A 17989-nucleotide genomic window follows, 5' to 3' on the forward strand; every position below is an offset into this window, starting at 1 on the left:
TCAAAACCATGCTCAAGACCCAATGATCTCCTTCCCGAGCCAGTCAAAAAGCCCCATGTGCTGTTTACGGCCCTCCCGAGATGCCTTTACCCTATGTCCCACGATTCGTGACTGTTGCACTTCCGAACACTCGAGGAGGCTCTTCACAACCGCAGATATCGTCAACAGTGCACATGCACTTCGAATTCTCGAGCAGCAGAAAGCAATGAGCGCGCTGCGGAATACCGGCCAAACAAGCGAGTCAGAAAATGCCTGCGGTTCGCAGAGATCAAAGATACCCGCAGCGCACCCTAGGCACTTGATTGGGGTTAGACATACTGTCAGACGGATGATTTAGTAGTGACAACCTATGAAGGCTCAAGAGGCTGGTGCAACCCTGTTGTAGGCGGTATACTGTCAGACTCTGCCTTCATGTTAGGGCTGTAGGGATATCAACCTGACATGCTGTCTAGGATCTTTCAAGTCTAGACAACGCCATAGGGTTAGTGTTCCTGCCTCTTGTTATTTCTTACTTCACCTCTTACACTGCAAGGTGCACGCTAGAAGACTGCAGCATAGATGGAAAATGCAGTAGGCCTATGTACTAATAGAAGCACCATCTGCAGGTATGTATCATTTCTTGCCTGCCTAGTGGAGTAGAGTGGCGTGGACGTTTCTAGCGTCTAATGTCCAGTGTGGATAAAGGGGACGAAATGCAGAGAAAGGGAAGAGGTGTGGCGCTATGTTAATATTATGTTAGTCTAGCCTAGTTCCCGTCCCGAGTAGGCGGCTCTGCAGTACTTCTGGATTGATACGCGCCGCGCTGTCAGCAGCCATCAGCACTAAGACGAGGCTGGCGCAGTACATGCGGTCTTTGAAACAATTCAGCCTTGGCCCCCTCTTAATTTAGGGGAGGCTTTAATGTTTGGGGCTGATGGGTGAATGTCACTCAGGATAGTATTAGCTCCAGGATTCCTTCCTTCCCCTCCTCCTGAATCGTAACCTCATTCTCTTCGCATTGTATCTTACGAACTAAAGAGTGCACCTTTCTAGTCCAGCGCTTACCACATCGTCTGTTCGCCGACCGCCTCTCCAGAATCGCTAGCAGTCACAACTGCACAAGCGCTCAGGCGACCCTTAGGCATCGCCGTGCGACATGAACAACAGTGACCTCGCAAGCAGTTCCAGCCCAAGCAATAGACGGCACAAAGAGGATGATCGCCCCAGACAAAATGCATCGCGCACTAGTAGCCTCGTTCTGTCCGAGCGCACCGTCTTGACCGCCACAGGCAGCACGAAGCGAAGTCCCAGCCCAAGCCACCGTCTTGAACAGCTACAAACCGCCCAATCTTCCGATCCAGCTAGACAATACCCTCCATACAGCATACCCAACAACCCAGACTCGGACTATCCTTTTGCCCAGACACAAACAGCGCAGATATCACAAAGTGATGTTAGCGCAGACGAGCGGTCACGTCTCGTACATCAACCTCAAAAACACGAATCCAACGACAGTCGAGTCGGCACACTCACCAGATCGCCCTCCAAGCGTTGGTTCTCACTATGCGGCGATATTTTGCTTTCTTTAACACCCCTGTTCTTCCTCGGTGGGTTTCTGAAAGTCCTCGTCGCACCTGTTTGCTAATGGACCAGTTCTTGCTTCACTTTCGCTGCATCTAAATCACCAAACAAAGTCAGCGTTTGGTGACAAGGTCAGAGCAATGACATCGCTCTCTCCGACGATATTTCCCATCATCTATGCAGCTATACTTGGCACAGTGCTTCGGAGAATAGGCTTGTATAAGGCGGAAAGAAGTGCGACAGTTGGCGTGAGTATTGTGAGAAGAAGTTTCTCGACACAGTCGCACTGACTTGATTTAGACAATTGAACGGCTGATCGGCTGCCACTCCCTGTTTACGACGTTCGAAACACAGATTGGTCTGCGCCGTCTCGACTTGCTTGGTGTCTCCCTCCTGCTGGTATGGATGCTCTCCCCTCTAGGTGGTCAGGCGTCTCTCCGCCTGCTCACGACGACGCCTAGGACACTTGACTTCAACTCCACATTGCTGTACTACCCTATCGAGGCCTACTCTGCGGCTCCAATGATCCTGGGCAGTAGCGACAGCTCCGTGTACTGGCCCTTCTACGCATCCCCGTACATGACGGCCTTGCAGACGTCAGAGCAGACCATCAACAGCTCCATGGATCTCTGAGGACAGGTCAAGGTGCCGGACATCAGATCCTTGCAGGGTTACGAGCCAAGCAATTCAACCACGCGGTGGTATGACATTAATAGTGAGGACGAAGTCGCCTACGCCTCGCTGCTTGGGACACCGATAATCGGCATACCGGAAGCCAGCAATACAACCTTCCACATGGTCTCGTTCTACTGGTCTGTCGACTGCGACGCTGCCACCGTGGATCCAATTGGACCGTGGCTGCAAGCCGGTGCCGCCCTCAACTCCACCTCCGCATCTTCCACACCCGTGTGGACTTTTGATCTCAAAATCAACTCGAGCGCGAAGCACACCGCCTTCTTCACCTACCAGTCGCGGAAAGGCGAGAAACTCGCCCGCGCCAACTCCTCCACAGTACACTGCCGCGCGGAAGCCCCCGTCGTCGAGTCGCGCGTCGAGTGCGTCAACAAAGACCGCGGCGTCCGCGCCATGCGCAAGCTCAGCCGCGACTACGTCTTCTCCGCCGCCCGGCCCCCGGCCAGCCTCTTCCTGCAGACCATGTTCCTCGCGCGCGCCGACCTGGGCGCCACGCAACTGCGCCCGCGCCAGAGCCAACCAACCGAGTTCTTCATCGCCGGATGGGAGGACAGAATCACCCGCGAGGGCGAAGGCTGGATCGAGACGGCGCACATCCCCGCAGACGTCCTGAGCGCCCGCTTGCAAACCGCCATCAACACCTTCTGGGACGCCAGTCTGGGGAACGGCTTCAGCACCGCGAAGCTATCCTCAGACCACCCGCCTTCCGTGTGCCCGCTCGAGGCCTCTGTCGGCGGGACATGCGCCGACCGCGGGTTCGCGTGGAACACCACGACCGCCACGAGCCGCCGTTTCGACGGCGCCGCGTACACCTGCCACATCCCCTTCGCGCTCACCGTCATGCTGATCTCTTCGCTCCTGCTCATCGCCGCCAGCGTGTCGACGGTCCTGGGCTTTATCACCACCGCGCCGGATGTCCTGGGCTACGTGTCGAGCGCGGCGCGCGACAGCGCGTGGTTCGCGGGCCATGCGGTGCCGTCGCATTTATCTGGCTTGGAGGCCGCGCGGCTACTGCGCGATGTGCGGGTGATGATTGGAGACGTCGCGGGGAAGGCGGAGGTTGGGCATGTGGCGTTTGCGGTGATGGTTGTGCTGCCGCAGAGGTTGGTGAAGGGGAGGTTGTACGATTAGGTTGAGGTGTGGGAGTAGTGTGTGGGACGCTGTAGATGAATTCAATGTACTATAGCTTGTAGAAAACATGGTCTCGTACTATGGTGTTACGAAGGAGTTGTATTGTTTGTGAGGCCGAGCGGTGATCTAGATATTCGCCCCTACCGGTAACTTGCCTATAGTATATCAAGAATGGCAACTTATGTTCTAGGTTACCTGGATCACTATCAGGTGCATTAGCATGTCAACATGGTAGTAGATAGATAAGTAGATAGGCTGGGAAATATTCAGAATACATAGGAAGTGCGGGTGAGTAATGATGGAGAGAAACGAAAAGCAAGAAACGAGACACAATGGTCGAGAAGAGAATCGAGAGAGAGGGATGCGAGAAACAAGCAACGAGATGTGAGATTTGAGTTTTGAGATTTGGAAAACTTGAACTGAAAATACAAGGATGCAACAAAAGTGTTAGGAACTAGGAATCAAAGCTGAGAAAATAAAAGGACGCAGATTGAGTGTCGGGAATTGGGAATAGCAGGATGAGAGACGAGCATGGACAAGGAATCAAGAACCAAGAATCAAGAATCAACCATCTCTTCTCCATCGCGCCGAGCAGCTATACCACCCAGACCCTGTCCATACTGCACAACCAACACAACATATTTGCTTTCCCCTCACTATTCCGCTCGCCAATAGTCAAGCCTCAGCACTATACCACAGAAAAGCAATCATAATCCAGAAACACGATTATCAAGTACCTAGTCGACTATATCCTTGTTGCCCCGCCAACCCCCCATCAACAAGCCATCGCTCACTAGAACACCAGAATCCGGCCGCCAGCACGGCCCTGATCACGGTCTCCGTCTCGGACCGCGAGGTCATCGGCACTGCAGAACACGGATACAGGTCGTGATGCGTGGTCGGGATTCGCATAAGACTTAGTTACGTATGTGTGGGTGTATGTATGTATGTATATACATAGCATGTAAGTGTTTCAGACGTGCAGCGCCCAATGGCCAACGCCCAACCCCAGCGCCCAACTACCAACCACGGCACCAGCCCAGGATGCACCAGCTAGGTCAGGCCGGCCTACGAACTCGCCGGAGGGAAGCGAGGCGAGGTCTCGTCAATCAAATCGTACGATGGCAGGACATGGATGCCTGGTAGGAGCCGAGTGGGATCTAATGCCTACATGCCTAGTACATAGTATTGTATTGCTATGTACGGTGTACGTAGGATTTTCGCAGGGCACAGATGAGTGTGTCGTCATTGTGGGGGTTTGGGCGCCGTCCTACAACACGCATTTCCTACGGCGTCGGTGGGTTTCGAGGGACTTACTGTGATGGGCGCCGGTGAGGATGCAGGGCGGTGGGTTCTGGTGTTGACTTGTGCGCATCTTGACTGCTGCATCATTGACTGTACTGCATTGTTGACTGTGCTGCATTGTTGACTCTTGCTGCATCGACTCCAGTATGCTGCATGTCTGAGTGCGTGTCGTCGAGCGTGTCGTCGACTGCACAGCGCTGAAACCCGCCTTGCAGTCGTCGACTACAAATTCCTGCACGCCGTCGCCCCAACGCACAGCTGCAGCGAGGCGTTCTCGCGTCGCACCGCAGTGCGCCTCGTGTCGGCCGCAAAACGCGACACACGCGACGCGTCGCGGCGCCCGTCAGACGCTCGCGGCGCTGGGCATGGCAGTCGGCGCAGCTGGGCAGTTCGCAGGCGGGTCGGATTCGACACCACGGGCGCCGGCTGCAAGGTACAGGTTGCGAGGCAGGGGGGGAGTGCACGGCGGCGGATGCATCGGGACTGGCGCGGCAGGATCGAAGCGGGTCGGTGATGCGCGGGGCTGCAGCGAGGTTGGTGCGCGCCAGCCACTTCGATGCACGACATAGTAAACAGAGCGCTGCGCTGAGGCGACTCGCAGCTCCCGCAGCTCCACGCACGCTTTTGCTGCGCTCTTGTTGGACGTCTCGAGGCCCCGTGCCAGTCGCTCTTTTGCCGTGGATATACGCCAGGTCGTACACCAGCATACGCACTCGTCCTTTGTCCCTGGTACTCGTTGCCGTACCGTCACCGCATACTCGTTTCCGACACCGTCACCGTACCCGATACCGTACTGTCCCCAACTCGCACCCACACCGTCACCACTCGCACCACGCGCCCCCCTCGCACCAGCGCATGCACACACCCCGCGGCCACCCATCCCCGCCTCCATGGCGGCCAAACTCAACATGGCGGCCTTTGGCGGCGCGCACACGGCCGGCATCTTCTCCGACATGACCGTCGACGGGCCGGTGATAGGCACGCTGGTGGCCATCATCGACCGCGCCCGCAACCTGCCCAACAAGCGCACCATGGGCAAGCAGGACCCCTACTGCGCCGCGCGCCTCGGCAAGGAGGCGAAGAAGACGCAGACAGACAAGCGCGGCGGCCAGACGCCTCGGTGGTGAGTACCGTGGGGAGTGCCGTGGGAGACGCACGACAGCGCTGACGTATGCAGGGACCAGGAGCTGCGCTTCACCGTCCACGACTCGCCCGACTACCACCGCATCAAGGTCTCCGTCTTCAACGACGACCGTAAGACGGAGCTGATCGGCGACACCTTCATCGGCCTGACCAACGTCATCCACCCCGGCGGCGGCCAGTCGGACGGCTGGCACGCCCTCGACTGCCGCGGCAAGTACGCCGGCGAGATCCGCATTGAGTTCACCTACTACGACATCCGCCCCAAAGCCGAGAAGCCCGCCGAGAAGCGGCGCGAGGCACAGCCCGAGGGAGCGAGTCCGCCCGTCAGCGGCCCTCGCGGCGCACGGGGAGCGCGCGAGAGCATCCCCATCAAGCGCCGCCCGCTGCCGTCCGACCCCACCGTGTCGCCGTCGACCAGCGTGCCCGAGCACCGCGGGCTGCAGGGCGTGCGTGCCGGGCCGCGCGAGCTGGGCTCTCCGCGCCACGCCCAGGAGCCTGCGCCACGCCGACCGGTGCCAGAGGCGTCGCCTGTCGAGCCTGCAGTGCCCAACCCGCGCTCCTCGAACCCCAGCCTCGTCCAGCCCAGCAGCTTCGACATGTCGTACGCCGCGCCCAAGCCATACGAGGTCAAGCCGGTAGACGCCCTGCCACGCCACCTCATCGATCCCGCACACCCCCGGCCCGTGTCGCAGGAGGACCTCCGCGCCCCGCGAGCCCCGCCTGTGGACGCCCTGCACGCACACTCGGCCCCGGTCGTGCCCACGCAGCACAGCTACGAGACGGACCAGCGCTACGCCAGTGTCCAGGATCCATACGACGACCCCTCGTACCACGTTGCGCCACTCCGCTCGAGCAGGAGCAACCTGCGGAACCAGGAGGCCTCCCCGGTGGAGCAGTACCGCCCGCACAGCTATGTTGGAGACTCGTATGACGAGAGCCACTCGCTGCGCAGACAGAGCGCCATGCAGCCGACGGTGGAAGACGAGGACTTTGACCTCCCGCCGCCGCCGCCCGCCCACAGGAAGAACGCCGCCACCATCTCGCACCCGCACGCCTACTCCCCGAACCCCTACGCGAGCGATGCCCCGGCCCCGCTCAACTTCGCCCGCCACCAGGACCCGCCCGAGATGTACGACCTGCAGCGCCAGCCGTATGCCGCGCCTGAGTTGGAGTACCGCCAGCCCGCCGCGCCAGAGTTCGAGTACCGCCAGCCCGCCGCGCCTGAGATCGAGTACCGCCAGCCCACCGAGCGCCGCTACACGCACCCCCGGGCGCAGTCGAACAGCCGTCCCGTCTCGCGCGGCGACGCCGTGGCACCTTCTCCGCTGCGGCACGAGACGTCGCTCCCGTCTGCGCTCGTTGCCGGCTTCGACCCCAACCGCGGCCAGCGAGACTCGTACCACGCCCCGCCCGCCTACGACACGCCGCCGCGCCTGCGCCAGTACTCGGAGCCTGTTGAGTACCACGCACCGCCCGAGTACACCACCCCCGTCCAGGCCCACGAGCTGGTGCACTACCAGGCGCAGCCGCCGCAGGACTCGTACTACGACCACGACCCGCCCGAGGAGCCGTGCCGCCGCTCTCCCGTCGCCGAGTACGCGCCTGTGTTCAAGCCGCGCGCACACAGCCCGAACCCCCCACGCCAACGCGCCTACAGCCCGGCCCCCAGCCCGCGGCACTCGCCCAATCCCATCGACGACCGCGGCGCCCGGACACCCACTCGCAGCATGCCGACCCGCAAGTCCGTCTCGCCGCGCCCGCCCCCCGCCGACGACCGCCGCCTCTCCACCATCCCCTTCGGCCCCGACGACTTCAACGTGCTGAACCCGCAGACCAAGGACGACCCGCCCTCGCGCCCCGGCTCCCGCATGGAGTACACCGACGCCGGCCAGATTGTGACGTTCAGCGGCCGCACCGTCGACCCCTCGGACCACCTGCCCATCGACAACTGGGCCCCGGAGCCCGAGCCCAAGGGCACCGTCAAGGAGAAGAACCCCCGCACGCGCGCTGTCCCCGGCGGCACCCGCAGTATCCAGGACGCGCACGCGCGCGAGGAGCGGTACCGCCGCGACCGCGCAGAGCGCGAACGCATCGCCGCCGCCGCGGACACGGCGTTCGGCGGCGCCGACAACAGCCAGGCGCTCGTCATGACGCGGCGCCCAGACTTCGACGCGTCGAGCGCGCTGGTGCTGGCCGACCGCGATGCGTACGGCGGACGGCCCGTGTCCAGGGGGTATGAGTCCGGCCGTCCCGTGTCGCGGGGCTACGAGTCCACCCGCCCGATATCCCGCGGCTACGAGTCCACCCGCCCCGTATCCCGCGGCTACGAGCCCTCAACCCGCGCCCGCGAGGCCCTGCGCGAGCGCCACTCGCCCAACGCCTACGCCGACGCATATCCCGCCTCCTACGGCGCCGGCGGCCGCCACGCCGCGCCCCCGATCCCCGCCAAGATCCCGCTCGACCGCGGTGTGCAGAACGAAGACGTCGCGCTTAGTCTCGAGTTGCAGAGTATTGATATCGGACCTGCTGGGGGTGGGGGGAGGAGGCCGAGGACGAGGGGGAGGGAGTACGGTGCGTATGTTTAGGTCGTGTGTTCGGGGGGGGGGGGGGGGGTTGTATGATATGTGAGATTGAGGGGTTGGCGTTTAGACTTGCTTTATGGATTTGGATTCGGATGGGTGGGATCGGTTTGGGATGGGATGGGTTGGGACTGGGACTGGATACTCGGACACAGGATGGGATAGCATGCCTCCTCCCGCCGCCACAGTCTGGCACGGTATGGTATGGTACGGTACGTTATGGTATGATATAGCTTAGCATAGCACGCGTTCCCCGGCGCAGGTATACCCGCATACGAATGCAACTTTTTCTCTGTATACCGATTTGTGTTGGTTTTTTCGCAATGTGTGTTTGTGCTTGATGTGGGGTCGTTTTGCGATGTGGGATGTATGATGGCCAGGTCTGATTGCCATGTCTGGTGTGCATGTCTGGTATGCATCCATATCTGGTATTTATGAGCCCGTTCAGGTCTGGTGAAGTGGAGTAGCATACCAGTGGAGTAGCAGTCTACCAGCCCATCGGCATCACGCATCAGCATCACCCTCCCAAAACCACCGGCTGGAAAGACCACCAAGTAAAAAGACTACAAGCAGACTAGACTATGTACTCCCCACGACCCTCTTCACCACTTCCACTCGCCGCTACTACTTCGCTGCTATCACTTCACCACTTCCACTCGCCTTAAACGTTCACCTTCAAGGGTCGCGGTGCTGTGCTGTGCGGACGCGGCTGAAGCTGAAGCATTTCATCCGATCGAACTGGAGTGTCCAGATAGCTCCACGTCAAACCTGAGATCTCGGACAGCGCTGTAGTGTGTGTGTGTGTGGGGGGGGGGGGGGGGGGGGGGGGGTATGCCTGTCTGCCTGCCTGGCTGGCTGTCTACCTTTGAGTACCTACCCTTGAGTACCTACCTACCTACCTACCCTCGAGTACCCTCGAGCACCCGGAGCGCAACGGCAACACGCACCCGGACAGGGTGCTTGATGGTTGTGGGACAGCGTGGCATGGGGGGTACGAGGGGCAGGCGTGGGGACTGGGGGATGTGTCTGCGATAACGTATGTAGGTAGGTGGTCGATCGTCCTAGGATGGCAATGCTGTTTCGCGATACGGGGTTTGGTGGGGGAGGGTTTGGGGTTGAGGGGATGGGTCGAGGGGATGGGTCGAGGGGATGGGTCGAGGGGATGGGTCGAGGTGATGGATTGCGGTTGGTGGATTGCATTTGTTGAATTGCACTTGTCGAATCTCACTTGTCGAATCTCACTTGTCGAATCTCACTTGTCGAATCTCACTTCTCAAATCTCACTTCTCAAATCTCACTTCTCAAATCTCGTTTGTTGTTCCTTGTGTCTCTTTCTCGAACACCATTTCTCATTTCTCACTGCTCATCTCTCATGTCCTCGCCTCTCTCTACTATCCCCCCCCCCCCCCCCCCCCCCCCTCTCATCTCGCATCTCCCAACCCCCGATCTCCATTTCCCATCCCCGAATCTCGATCGCGTTCGCAACTCCTATTCTCACCTGCTGTATCCCGAGCACAGGACCCACTAGGAATGCCTTAACAGAGTCTACTTCCCTCACTCCGCTGTCTCCTCGGTACATGCCTCGAGAGTATCTCACCGTCCCCCCCGCCGCCGGACGACTACCTTCCGCCCGTCGCGGACGCGGATCCACACCTCCCTATCCCTATCCCTGTCCCTATCCCCGTCGCCGCTCCTGCCACTGCGTCTACTTCGCTCACTGCTTCGCTCGCTGCATCTACAGCTGCAGCTGCAGAGCCGCGGGGTGGGTGTGTGTGGCTGCCGGGCGTCTAGTAGCTGGGCCTTCCATTCCGCTTCTCGTTGCATGTGGGCTGCCCGAGCTGCGTCGGCCCATGCTGGCTCCCGTGCCTCTGCCTCGCGTGCCTCTCGTTCCGCATGTGTCTTGGCTGCGTCTGCCCGGGGATCTCGTGTCCAGGGATCTCGTGTCCAGGTATCTCGCGCTGTCTGTGTCTTGTCTGCGTCTGCCCGCGCTGCCTCGCGTGCCTCGTGTGCTTCCTGTGCCTCTCTTTTCATCTCCGTCCTCTCCGCCTCTTTTGCTGCCTGTGCCCTGGCTGCCTCTGCCCGAGCCATCTCACTCTCCGCCCGCACCCCCTCCGCCCCAGAGACCCGCGCACCCCAGCATAAATCGCGCAGCAAGCTCTCGTGCGCAGCCCACGCGCGCCAGCACCCCTGTGTCGGTGCTCCTGCGTGTGCGTGTGTCGTCGGGCAGCGCGCAGCTCGGAACCACCACGGCAGCCCCGTCCCCGAAAACCGAGTATCCCAATCCTGATGATCAGGCCACGGCCCGGACACTTGGTAGTCGCAGGGCCTCGACCACCCACGCCGGCCGGGCCGCCCGTACGCGCTGTCCTCGCACGCGTCCGCATATATCGCGGGCGCGCTGGGGCGGGGGAACGGACGGGGGGCGCGCTCCTCCAGCACTGCTAGATGCACGCCCATCGGCTGGGTCTGCGTTGCGTACGCGTTCTCGTGCGGGTTCTCCTGCGCTTGCTCGGGCGCGGCTCCGTGTCGCGATGGAGGGGGATGTGTGTACTCCTCGTACTCTCCGGCATGCGGGTGCGGCGCCTCCCGCGGGCCGCGTGCCGTGCATCCGCCGTCTGGATGCGGACTGCGCGGTGCTGAGGGCGACGCGGACCGGCGGGCATGGCAGTGGCAGTGGACGTGCGTCGTATGCGTGCCGTGCGCGTAGACGTGGATATGCGATTCCTCGCGGGACATATCTGCTGAGCTAGCCGGCGGATTGCAGAGCACGGGGGCGGCGTATTATAGCCGCGCTGTTTGCTCGCCAGAGGTAAGGAGACTGTATAATCATTCTGGATGTGGGTGGTTGTCGTTGTCAGCAAGCAACATGTCCACGACTATACATGGCATGGTGGTATAGCGGTTTGACCGCGGTTGCAACAAAAAAGCTGGATAAAACTGCGCTATCAAACTGGTATCTAGTACGCCACCCCGGCTACAACTTCGCGCGGCGCTGCAGGTACGCCCGGATGCCAAACGCGGCTGCTGGGTGTCAGTCAACATTCAGCGCTCCCTGACATCGCATCGAAACTCCATCTCGCACCACATCGATCGTATCGTATCGTATCGTACAAACGCACACCGCAAGATAATCACTTACCAATCAGCACGGCCAGCCCCTTGAGCCCGACGAGCCCGAGCAGCCACCCGGCCCAGCCGATGCTGCGGCCCTCGCGGTCGAAGTTGGGCTTGAGCTCGTTCATGCCGGAGAACTTCTTCAGCTTGGCCGACGTGTACGGCGGGTAGCGCACGTCCATCATGCTCTCGATCCACGCGGGCGTGGTCGTGATGCTGCGGCGGTGCGTGAAGGCGTCGAAGGACGCTTTGCCGCGGTACGCGCCGGTGCCCGAGGAGCCCACGCCGCCGAACGCCAGCGTCGGGATCGAGGCGTGGAAGAAGCCGTCGTTGAGCGAGGCGCCGCCGGAGCGGGTTGAGTCGAGGACTGGGGGGTTAGCGGGGTTGGGATGGTATACAAGGGCACTCACTCTTCTGCATCTCGGCCTTGGTGCCGAAGGCGTAGGTGCCGAGGGGCGTGTCGTGGACCTCGTTGGCGATTTTGATGGCTTCGTCGAGGTCGGTGACGGGCAGGATGGGGAGCAGCGGGCCGAAGCTCTCGTCGCGGAGCAGGGCGTCGTCCATGCTCTCGACCTGCACGACCGTCGGCTCGATGAAGAGGTCGGCCTCGTCCATGGTGCCGCCGATGACGATCTTGCCGTTGGTGGAGTCGAGCATCTTCTTGATGCGCTGGAACTGGCGCTGGTTGACGATGCGGCCGTAGTCGGGCGAGTTGCGCACGCCGTTGGGGTAGAACTCGTTCAGCGCGTTCTGCATCTCGCGGATGAAGGCCGGGACCAGCTCGCGGTCGATGAAGGTGCAGTTCTGGCTGACGCAGACCTGGCCGGCGTTGAGTGTCTTGGCCCATAACAGACGCTTCGCAGCCAGCTTGGGGTCGGCGTGCTTGGTGATGATGGCAGGGTTGCGGCCGCCCAGCTCGAGCGTCAGTGGTGTGAGCGTCTCGGCGGCCTTCTTCGCAATGATCTTTGCAACGTTCTCAGACCCCGTGTAAAAGATCTTGTCCCACTTCTGGTCCAGCAGCGCCGTCGTCTCGGGGACGGCGCCCTGGACGCACGTGTAGCATTCGGGGTCCAGCGACTCGGCGAGGATCTTCTGCATCACGCTCGCGGCGTACGGGGCGGCCTCGGACGGCTTGATGATGGCGGTGCAGCCCGCGGCAATGGCGCCAATGAGCGGCCCAATGGTCAGCTGGATGGGGAAGTTGTATGCGCCGATAATAAGAACAGCGCCAAGCGGCTCCTTGCGGATGCGCGGCCCCATGAACTTGTTGGTGAAGGCAATGTCGGCGGGCTTCTCGTCCTTGGCGAAGCGCTCGACGTTGTTGGCCATCCAGATGCAGTCATTCATGACCCACGAGATCTCGGTCAGGTACGTCTCGAACTGCGACTTGCCCAGGTCCTTCATGCACGCCTCCTCGATGAGCGCGGCATTGTCCTTGAAGCCCCAGTACAGCTTGCGCAGCTGCTGGATGCGGTACTCGAGCGGGCGCGTCTTGTGCGCGAGGAACGACTTGCGGACCGTGGCGCACGTCGGCGCCACGCTGTCCATGGACGAGTGCTCGAACTGGGGGATCTTGGTCGCCATGCTGTTTCGATGTGGTGGTCGTGAGCGCTGAGGTCCAGAACTTATGTGCCACAGCTCCTGGCCCCACTCCGCTCCCATGCCTCGGCTCGCCCTAGCGGACCGGGCCCGGAGGAACTGTCCACGACGAGCATGTGGCTGCGGGTTTCTGCTGCGGAGCCCAAGAGAGTCCGAGATCCGTCGCAGCAGCAGCAATGCACCCCGGTTTGCTTGTCGTATCCGATCCCTCCGTCTGTCACCACGACCTTCGTTCCAGCAGCTGTCAGTGCCAGTCGATGTCGTTCGGGACCATCGCACTAGCGCTAGACCTGCACCATCTCATCCCTAGAAGTCTGTCCAGGCTCGTCGTGAGTGACCGCAGGAGGTCGGCAGCGGTCGAACTCGTACTGCGAGCCTCCGTCGGCGAGAGAGACGGGCAGATCTGGGTGGCGAGTACTTCGGTGCGCTGATATTGCCTGATAAATTCCTTCGGCGCATTGACTACGCACGTAACTTGGTGACTTTGTTCCGGCATGTTCAGAGCAGTCTAGGTTAACTGACGCACTGCTATGTACCCCAAAACATGTGCGTTCAGGTTTGTGTAGAAACAAATGCAAGTCACAAGTGTCGAGATGCATGAGCAGAGCCTCAAGCACGCTAGCGAGGAGCCTCGGCTCAACCCCAGCTTTGGGGGTTCGGACGACGACCGCGGCTGCAGACCGAATAACTTTCTGAATCTTCTTTCTGTCCTTTATTCAATTCACATACACGAAATCCACTGCAATGGACAATTCTAACCTTTTCGGCGTCGAGGCAAGCAATATACAGTACAATTGCATCGTCTGATACTGACAATATGCAGGGCAAGATTGTGCTCGTCACCGGCGGTGCCAAAGGCATCGGCCGCATGATCAGCGAGGGCTTCGTCCAGAACGGCGCCACCGTCTACATATCCTCGCGCGACGCAAAGGCGTGCGAGCAGGCCTGCAAAGAGCTCAATGCCCTCGGCAAAGGCAAAGCCGACTTCATCGCCGCCGACCTGTACAAGGAGGAGGACCTCACACGAATTGCCGACGAACTGAAGAAGCGAGCCGGCAGTATGTCGTCCTAATATAGCATACCGCACACGCCGACTAATCCAACCCAGAGCTCGACGTCCTCGTCAACAACAGCGGCAGCAACTGGGGCGAGCCCTACGACACCTACCCCTCCGCCGCCTGGGACCGCGTGCTGACCCTAAACCTCAAGCGCGTCTTCCAGCTAACCCAGGCGGTAACGCCGCTGCTCGAAGCCGCGCAGACCGCCGCCTCGCCCGCGCGCGTCATCAACATCGGCTCCGTCGACGGCCTGCGCGTCCCCGCGCTCGAAACCTTTGCCTACTCGGCCTCGAAGGCGGGGCTGCACCACCTGAGCCGCGTGCTGGCCAGCCACCTGGGCAAGCGCGGCATCACCAGCAACACGATTGCGTGCGGCCCGTTCCAGAGCAAGATGATGAAGGCCACGCTGGAGAAGTTTCAGGGTGTGATTGAGAGTGGGATTCCGCTGGGGAGGATTGGGCGGCCGGAGGATGTGGCCGGGACGTGCATTTGGCTGAGTTCGCGGGCGGGGTCGTATGTCAACGGGGCGACGATTGCGTTGGATGGGGGGAGTGTGGTTGGTGCCAAGCTGTGAGGTAGAAACAGTAGGTTTGTTCCCATGCGGACACGGTATCTTTGTGTTGTAGATCGGCATGCAGGGCAGTGCATCTCGTCATTAAATGAAGGCACAGACTGGGTAGACCAATGCGGAATGTTTGCTAGATGGTGAAATCAAGCAGAGCTCCACACCAGTCACTGCAGGGTCTCATGAACCCTCCGGCTTGGACAACCACATCCAACCGAGCAATGCCCTGCAGCCAAAGTGATGATTTGCCCTTGACTAGCGGACCCTTCCACTGCATAAACGGTCACCTCCCACAACTCCCATCCATGTTTTCCTCATCGTGACTCGTCGGATATGGTCTAGCTGCAGCTGAACTTGTAAGCATCCTCTCATGCTTCAGTTGAAGTTGAGAGTACACATGATGAGTTCGTGTTCTCTGGCTCAGGGTAAGAAGACTAGTGGGTTTCCATATGTAGTTCCATCGCATCTCAGGGTATAAATGACGAGAGCTCCCTTCGTATTCGAATGACTTGGAGAAGTCGCCGAAACACACGTTGCGTCGATCAGTGCACCAGTCTGCCAGCACGCCAGTTTGATTCCACGTCACCAAACAGCCATACCTGTACGAGCCCACTTGCTTCAATCACCTGAACGCCCAGCTGACCAGTCCAGCAACCAGCAGTCGGCTCCCAGCAGCCACCAGCCACCAGCCACCACGCACCAACCATGCACCTCCCCACGATACTCCTCACCCCCCTCCTCCTCCTACCCATATCCAACGCCCTCCCCACCAACACCACCAACCCCCCAACAACCACCAAACCCCTCGCCCGCTGGAACATCTTCCCCACCCACCCCCGCATGTGCCACAAACAGCAATGGCAATCCTACCTCCCGAACACCTGCCGGTACGCATGCACACCGGAGTGCGACACGACCTCGCCCAGGGAGGGCCGCGACGCGTTCCTGGCGTTTTTGTTGCGCAAAGGGTTTGCGTGCGAGGCGCGGGATATGGGGGGCGAGCCGGGGGTGTGGTGTGAGAGGGATCGGTTCTGGAGGGGGAAGTGCGAGGATTGGGAGTGGGAGTGTCGGCAGGCGGGGTGGTGGTAGGGGGGACTTCTAGAGAGGTGGAGAGGTAGAGAGGGGGGAGGGGGGTGCTGGGGATGGAGGAGAGGCGAGGAGGGGGAGAAAGGGGAGAGGGGGGTGAAGGAGGAACGCGAGATGCAGTGTAGTACGCTATGAAATTGTGGTGCAGGCGACGCGCACGCTGCGGCTGTTGCGCTGTGGTATCTTAAGCCGCCAAACCCGAACGCCGACGCAATGCCTTTCCCCTCTATATCAAAAAAACAAAAAAAAAAGAATGAGACGCACAAAGGAAACAAAAACGTATGCAGTGAAACACCCGCAAGAATCACACACGTAGCCCAACGCCGCCAGCGAACGGCCTACGGACACGTCAAGCTCCGCCGCCGCCGACTGTCCTCCCCGCTCTGCCCCAGCATCTCGCCCCGCACGCTCTTCGGCAGCATCGCCTTGGCCCAGCACTGCATCGCCAGCCGGCGCATGAGCTCGACCTCCTCGCGCTCGAGCCGCAGCTGCCGCTTGGCGAGCTTGCTCTTCTTGAGCCGCACGCCCTCGCTCGCGTACTGCACCCCCGGGGCTGTGGCGCCGCGCTTGCTGCCGATGAACGCCGTGCGCTCGGCCACCGGCGACGAGACTAGAGATTCCAGGTTCACGCATTCGCTGATCAGCGCTTGGATGCCGCGGGATAGTTGGGTTGCGCGCGAGAGCAGGTACGGCCATTGGTCCGGGCCCCAGAAGGGGTCTGAGGCGAGGGCGTCGCGGAGCGCGGGGAGGATGTGCGGGAGGGGGGGTAGGGTGCGGGAGGGCGGGGGGAGGTCGGCGGGGGACGAAGTGACGGTGGAGGTGGAGAGCAGCGAGGCGGCGATGGTGAGGCGCAGATGGGATTCCGTGCTGAGGGTGGCGGAGGTGATGCACGCTGTGGCTGTTAGTGTGGGGACAAGCTGTATGAGACGGCGAACATACCTGGGCACCCGCGGGTGCGGCACCAGTCCTCCTCCTCGTCGACAAAGCACTGCAGGCACAGAAACGCGCCGCGCGCCTCGCCGGCAAACGCGAGCTCCAGGTCCTCGCTCCGCCGCGTGCACAGCGCGGCCTCGGCGAGCACCGAGGCGCGGTTGAACAGCTCCAGCACCGGCATCACCAGCGCATGCAGCAGGTCACGCTGCAGAATCCATGCTTGCTTGGTCTGCGGGTCGCACTCGTCGTGCTGTGCGCAGAAGCTGGCGGGGTTAGTGACGGTCTGTTGCGGCCCAACGCGATTGTTGAAGCGCGGACTCGGCGCGGGGAGAACATACCTGGTGTCTCGCGCGAGATAGTTCCTCAGCATGCAAAACGCCTCGGAGGCATTCAGCACGTCGACGTCCTCGACGGGGATCACGAACGGGCATAGCTCCTCACTCTCCTGGTACAACATGGCGTGCTGTGATTGGCTGGTCTGCTCGCGTGCGCATCGATAAGCCCGGTTGAATCTCAAATGCTCAGCACGCGTCTTGGGTCAAGGTAAGATAATAAGGAAAGGAATCAACAGACGTCAACGGGCGAGCAGCTGGAGGGAACCCTTTCCTTATTTCAACGAAATGACGCTGCTCTCCACGGACGCTGGACCCACAGCGCAGCACGCGTCGCTGCACCCGCGAGAGGCGTGCGCATTCGAGACCCTTCCCCTTTCCCAAACGGGCGCCCACTGACCACACCAAACTCTCCGACCACACGGCAAATGCGCCACAGCGCGCATCAAGCGTCCGCACTATCAGAATCGTGCTTGAAGGCGTGAACGTGGCCGAGGCTACACCTGCGCGGCCGTGCCAGCTGCTGCCTGCCTCTGCTGCGCTGTGCTGGCGCCCGCCCGTTGGGCAGACGCTGCGATTGCGCCAGCAATGCGATATGCGTCGGCGGGCCGCTATGTCTGCAGATAAACAGCACAATTGGGGATGCCCACGCAACACCGCCAATCGGCCGCGCCCGGACCTGGACGATCGACGGCATCGCACCATCTCCAGAACCACGATTGTTTGGGATGGTGCCTGCTGGGAACCTGTCTGCATTCGAGCCTGAAACGCGCTGCGATGGTGATAGTCGCAGTGCGGTATTTTAGCTTCATTGCGTGCGGTTGGCGCTGCGGCTACGGCAGTATGACGCTGGTGTTGCGCGCGACCGGGTGGGGGTATTGAATCTGCAGC

At 60.9% G+C, this 17989-nt stretch overlaps 7 protein-coding genes across 7 annotated transcripts; 4 read left to right on the forward strand and 3 right to left on the reverse strand.

The window, feature by feature from the left end:
- The first annotated feature begins 938 nt into the window (after window positions 1-938).
- On the forward strand, window positions 939-2274 carry C7974DRAFT_210334 (uncharacterized protein). The gene is made up of 3 exons (XM_046136953.1): window positions 939-1586; window positions 1633-1808; window positions 1861-2274. The coding sequence occupies exons 1-3, from the start codon at window positions 1136-1138 to the stop codon at window positions 2191-2193; spliced, it is 960 nt and encodes a 319-aa protein (XP_045995129.1). The 5' UTR covers window positions 939-1135; the 3' UTR covers window positions 2194-2274.
- On the forward strand, window positions 2017-3458 carry C7974DRAFT_210340 (uncharacterized protein). Its single transcript, XM_046136954.1, has one exon. The coding sequence runs from the start codon at window positions 2356-2358 to the stop codon at window positions 3382-3384; it is 1029 nt and encodes a 342-aa protein (XP_045995130.1). The 5' UTR covers window positions 2017-2355; the 3' UTR covers window positions 3385-3458.
- A 1789-nt stretch (window positions 3459-5247) lies between these two features.
- Window positions 5248-8417, forward strand: C7974DRAFT_361655 (uncharacterized protein; the record flags this gene model as incomplete). The annotated part of the gene is made up of 3 exons (XM_046139716.1): window positions 5248-5812; window positions 5867-7438; window positions 7502-8417. Exons 1-3 carry the CDS (start codon window positions 5580-5582, stop codon window positions 8415-8417), a joined length of 2721 nt encoding a protein of 906 aa, XP_045995131.1. The 5' UTR covers window positions 5248-5579.
- A 1421-nt stretch (window positions 8418-9838) lies between these two features.
- Window positions 9839-10607, reverse strand: C7974DRAFT_397077 (uncharacterized protein). Its single transcript, XM_046142152.1, has one exon. It carries the CDS (start codon window positions 10497-10499, stop codon window positions 10005-10007), a length of 495 nt encoding a protein of 164 aa, XP_045995132.1. The 5' UTR covers window positions 10500-10607; the 3' UTR covers window positions 9839-10004.
- Window positions 10608-11324: 717 nt separating this feature from the next.
- Window positions 11325-13142, reverse strand: C7974DRAFT_397080 (Aldehyde/histidinol dehydrogenase). Its single transcript, XM_046142153.1, has 3 exons — window positions 11936-13142; window positions 11551-11892; window positions 11325-11432 (listed from the first exon to the last, which is right to left on the reverse strand). The coding sequence occupies exons 1-3, from the start codon at window positions 13107-13109 to the stop codon at window positions 11386-11388; spliced, it is 1563 nt and encodes a 520-aa protein (XP_045995133.1). The 5' UTR covers window positions 13110-13142; the 3' UTR covers window positions 11325-11385.
- A 602-nt stretch (window positions 13143-13744) lies between these two features.
- Window positions 13745-14893, forward strand: C7974DRAFT_210379 (uncharacterized protein). The gene is made up of 3 exons (XM_046136955.1): window positions 13745-13898; window positions 13948-14182; window positions 14233-14893. Exons 1-3 carry the CDS (start codon window positions 13869-13871, stop codon window positions 14754-14756), a joined length of 789 nt encoding a protein of 262 aa, XP_045995134.1. The 5' UTR covers window positions 13745-13868; the 3' UTR covers window positions 14757-14893.
- A 960-nt stretch (window positions 14894-15853) lies between these two features.
- On the reverse strand, window positions 15854-17223 carry C7974DRAFT_456429 (uncharacterized protein; the record flags this gene model as incomplete). The annotated part of the gene is made up of 3 exons (XM_046146013.1): window positions 15854-16725; window positions 16773-17029; window positions 17105-17223. The coding sequence occupies 3 exons, from the start codon at window positions 17221-17223 to the stop codon at window positions 16172-16174; spliced, it is 930 nt and encodes a 309-aa protein (XP_045995135.1). The 3' UTR covers window positions 15854-16171.
- Window positions 17224-17989: the final 766 nt, after the last annotated feature.

This window comes from Boeremia exigua (assembly GCF_020726555.1).
Source record: "Boeremia exigua strain MPI-SDFR-AT-0100 chromosome Unknown C7974scaffold_8, whole genome shotgun sequence".
Taxonomy (NCBI): Eukaryota; Fungi; Ascomycota; class Dothideomycetes; order Pleosporales; family Didymellaceae; genus Boeremia; species Boeremia exigua.

Coding starts and splice junctions, on each gene's coding strand:
- C7974DRAFT_210334 (XM_046136953.1), top strand. CDS start 1,136: ATGAACAACAGTGACCTCGCAAGCAGTTCCAGCCCAAGCAATAGACGG. Junction 1,587..1,632: donor AACACCCCTGTTCTTCCTCG/GTGGGTTTCTGA, acceptor CTAATGGACCAG/TTCTTGCTTCACTTTCGCTG. Junction 1,809..1,860: donor AAAGAAGTGCGACAGTTGGC/GTGAGTATTGTG, acceptor GACTTGATTTAG/ACAATTGAACGGCTGATCGG.
- C7974DRAFT_210340 (XM_046136954.1), top strand. CDS start 2,356: ATGGTCTCGTTCTACTGGTCTGTCGACTGCGACGCTGCCACCGTGGAT.
- C7974DRAFT_397077 (XM_046142152.1), bottom strand. CDS start 10,499: ATGGCTCGGGCAGAGGCAGCCAGGGCACAGGCAGCAAAAGAGGCGGAG.
- C7974DRAFT_397080 (XM_046142153.1), bottom strand. CDS start 13,109: ATGGCGACCAAGATCCCCCAGTTCGAGCACTCGTCCATGGACAGCGTG. Junction 11,893..11,935: donor CAAGGCCGAGATGCAGAAGA/GTGAGTGCCCTT, acceptor CTAACCCCCCAG/TCCTCGACTCAACCCGCTCC. Junction 11,433..11,550: donor GGGGCTGGCCGTGCTGATTG/GTAAGTGATTAT, acceptor GACACCCAGCAG/CCGCGTTTGGCATCCGGGCG.
- C7974DRAFT_210379 (XM_046136955.1), top strand. CDS start 13,869: ATGGACAATTCTAACCTTTTCGGCGTCGAG. Junction 13,899..13,947: donor CTAACCTTTTCGGCGTCGAG/GCAAGCAATATA, acceptor GACAATATGCAG/GGCAAGATTGTGCTCGTCAC. Junction 14,183..14,232: donor ACTGAAGAAGCGAGCCGGCA/GTATGTCGTCCT, acceptor AATCCAACCCAG/AGCTCGACGTCCTCGTCAAC.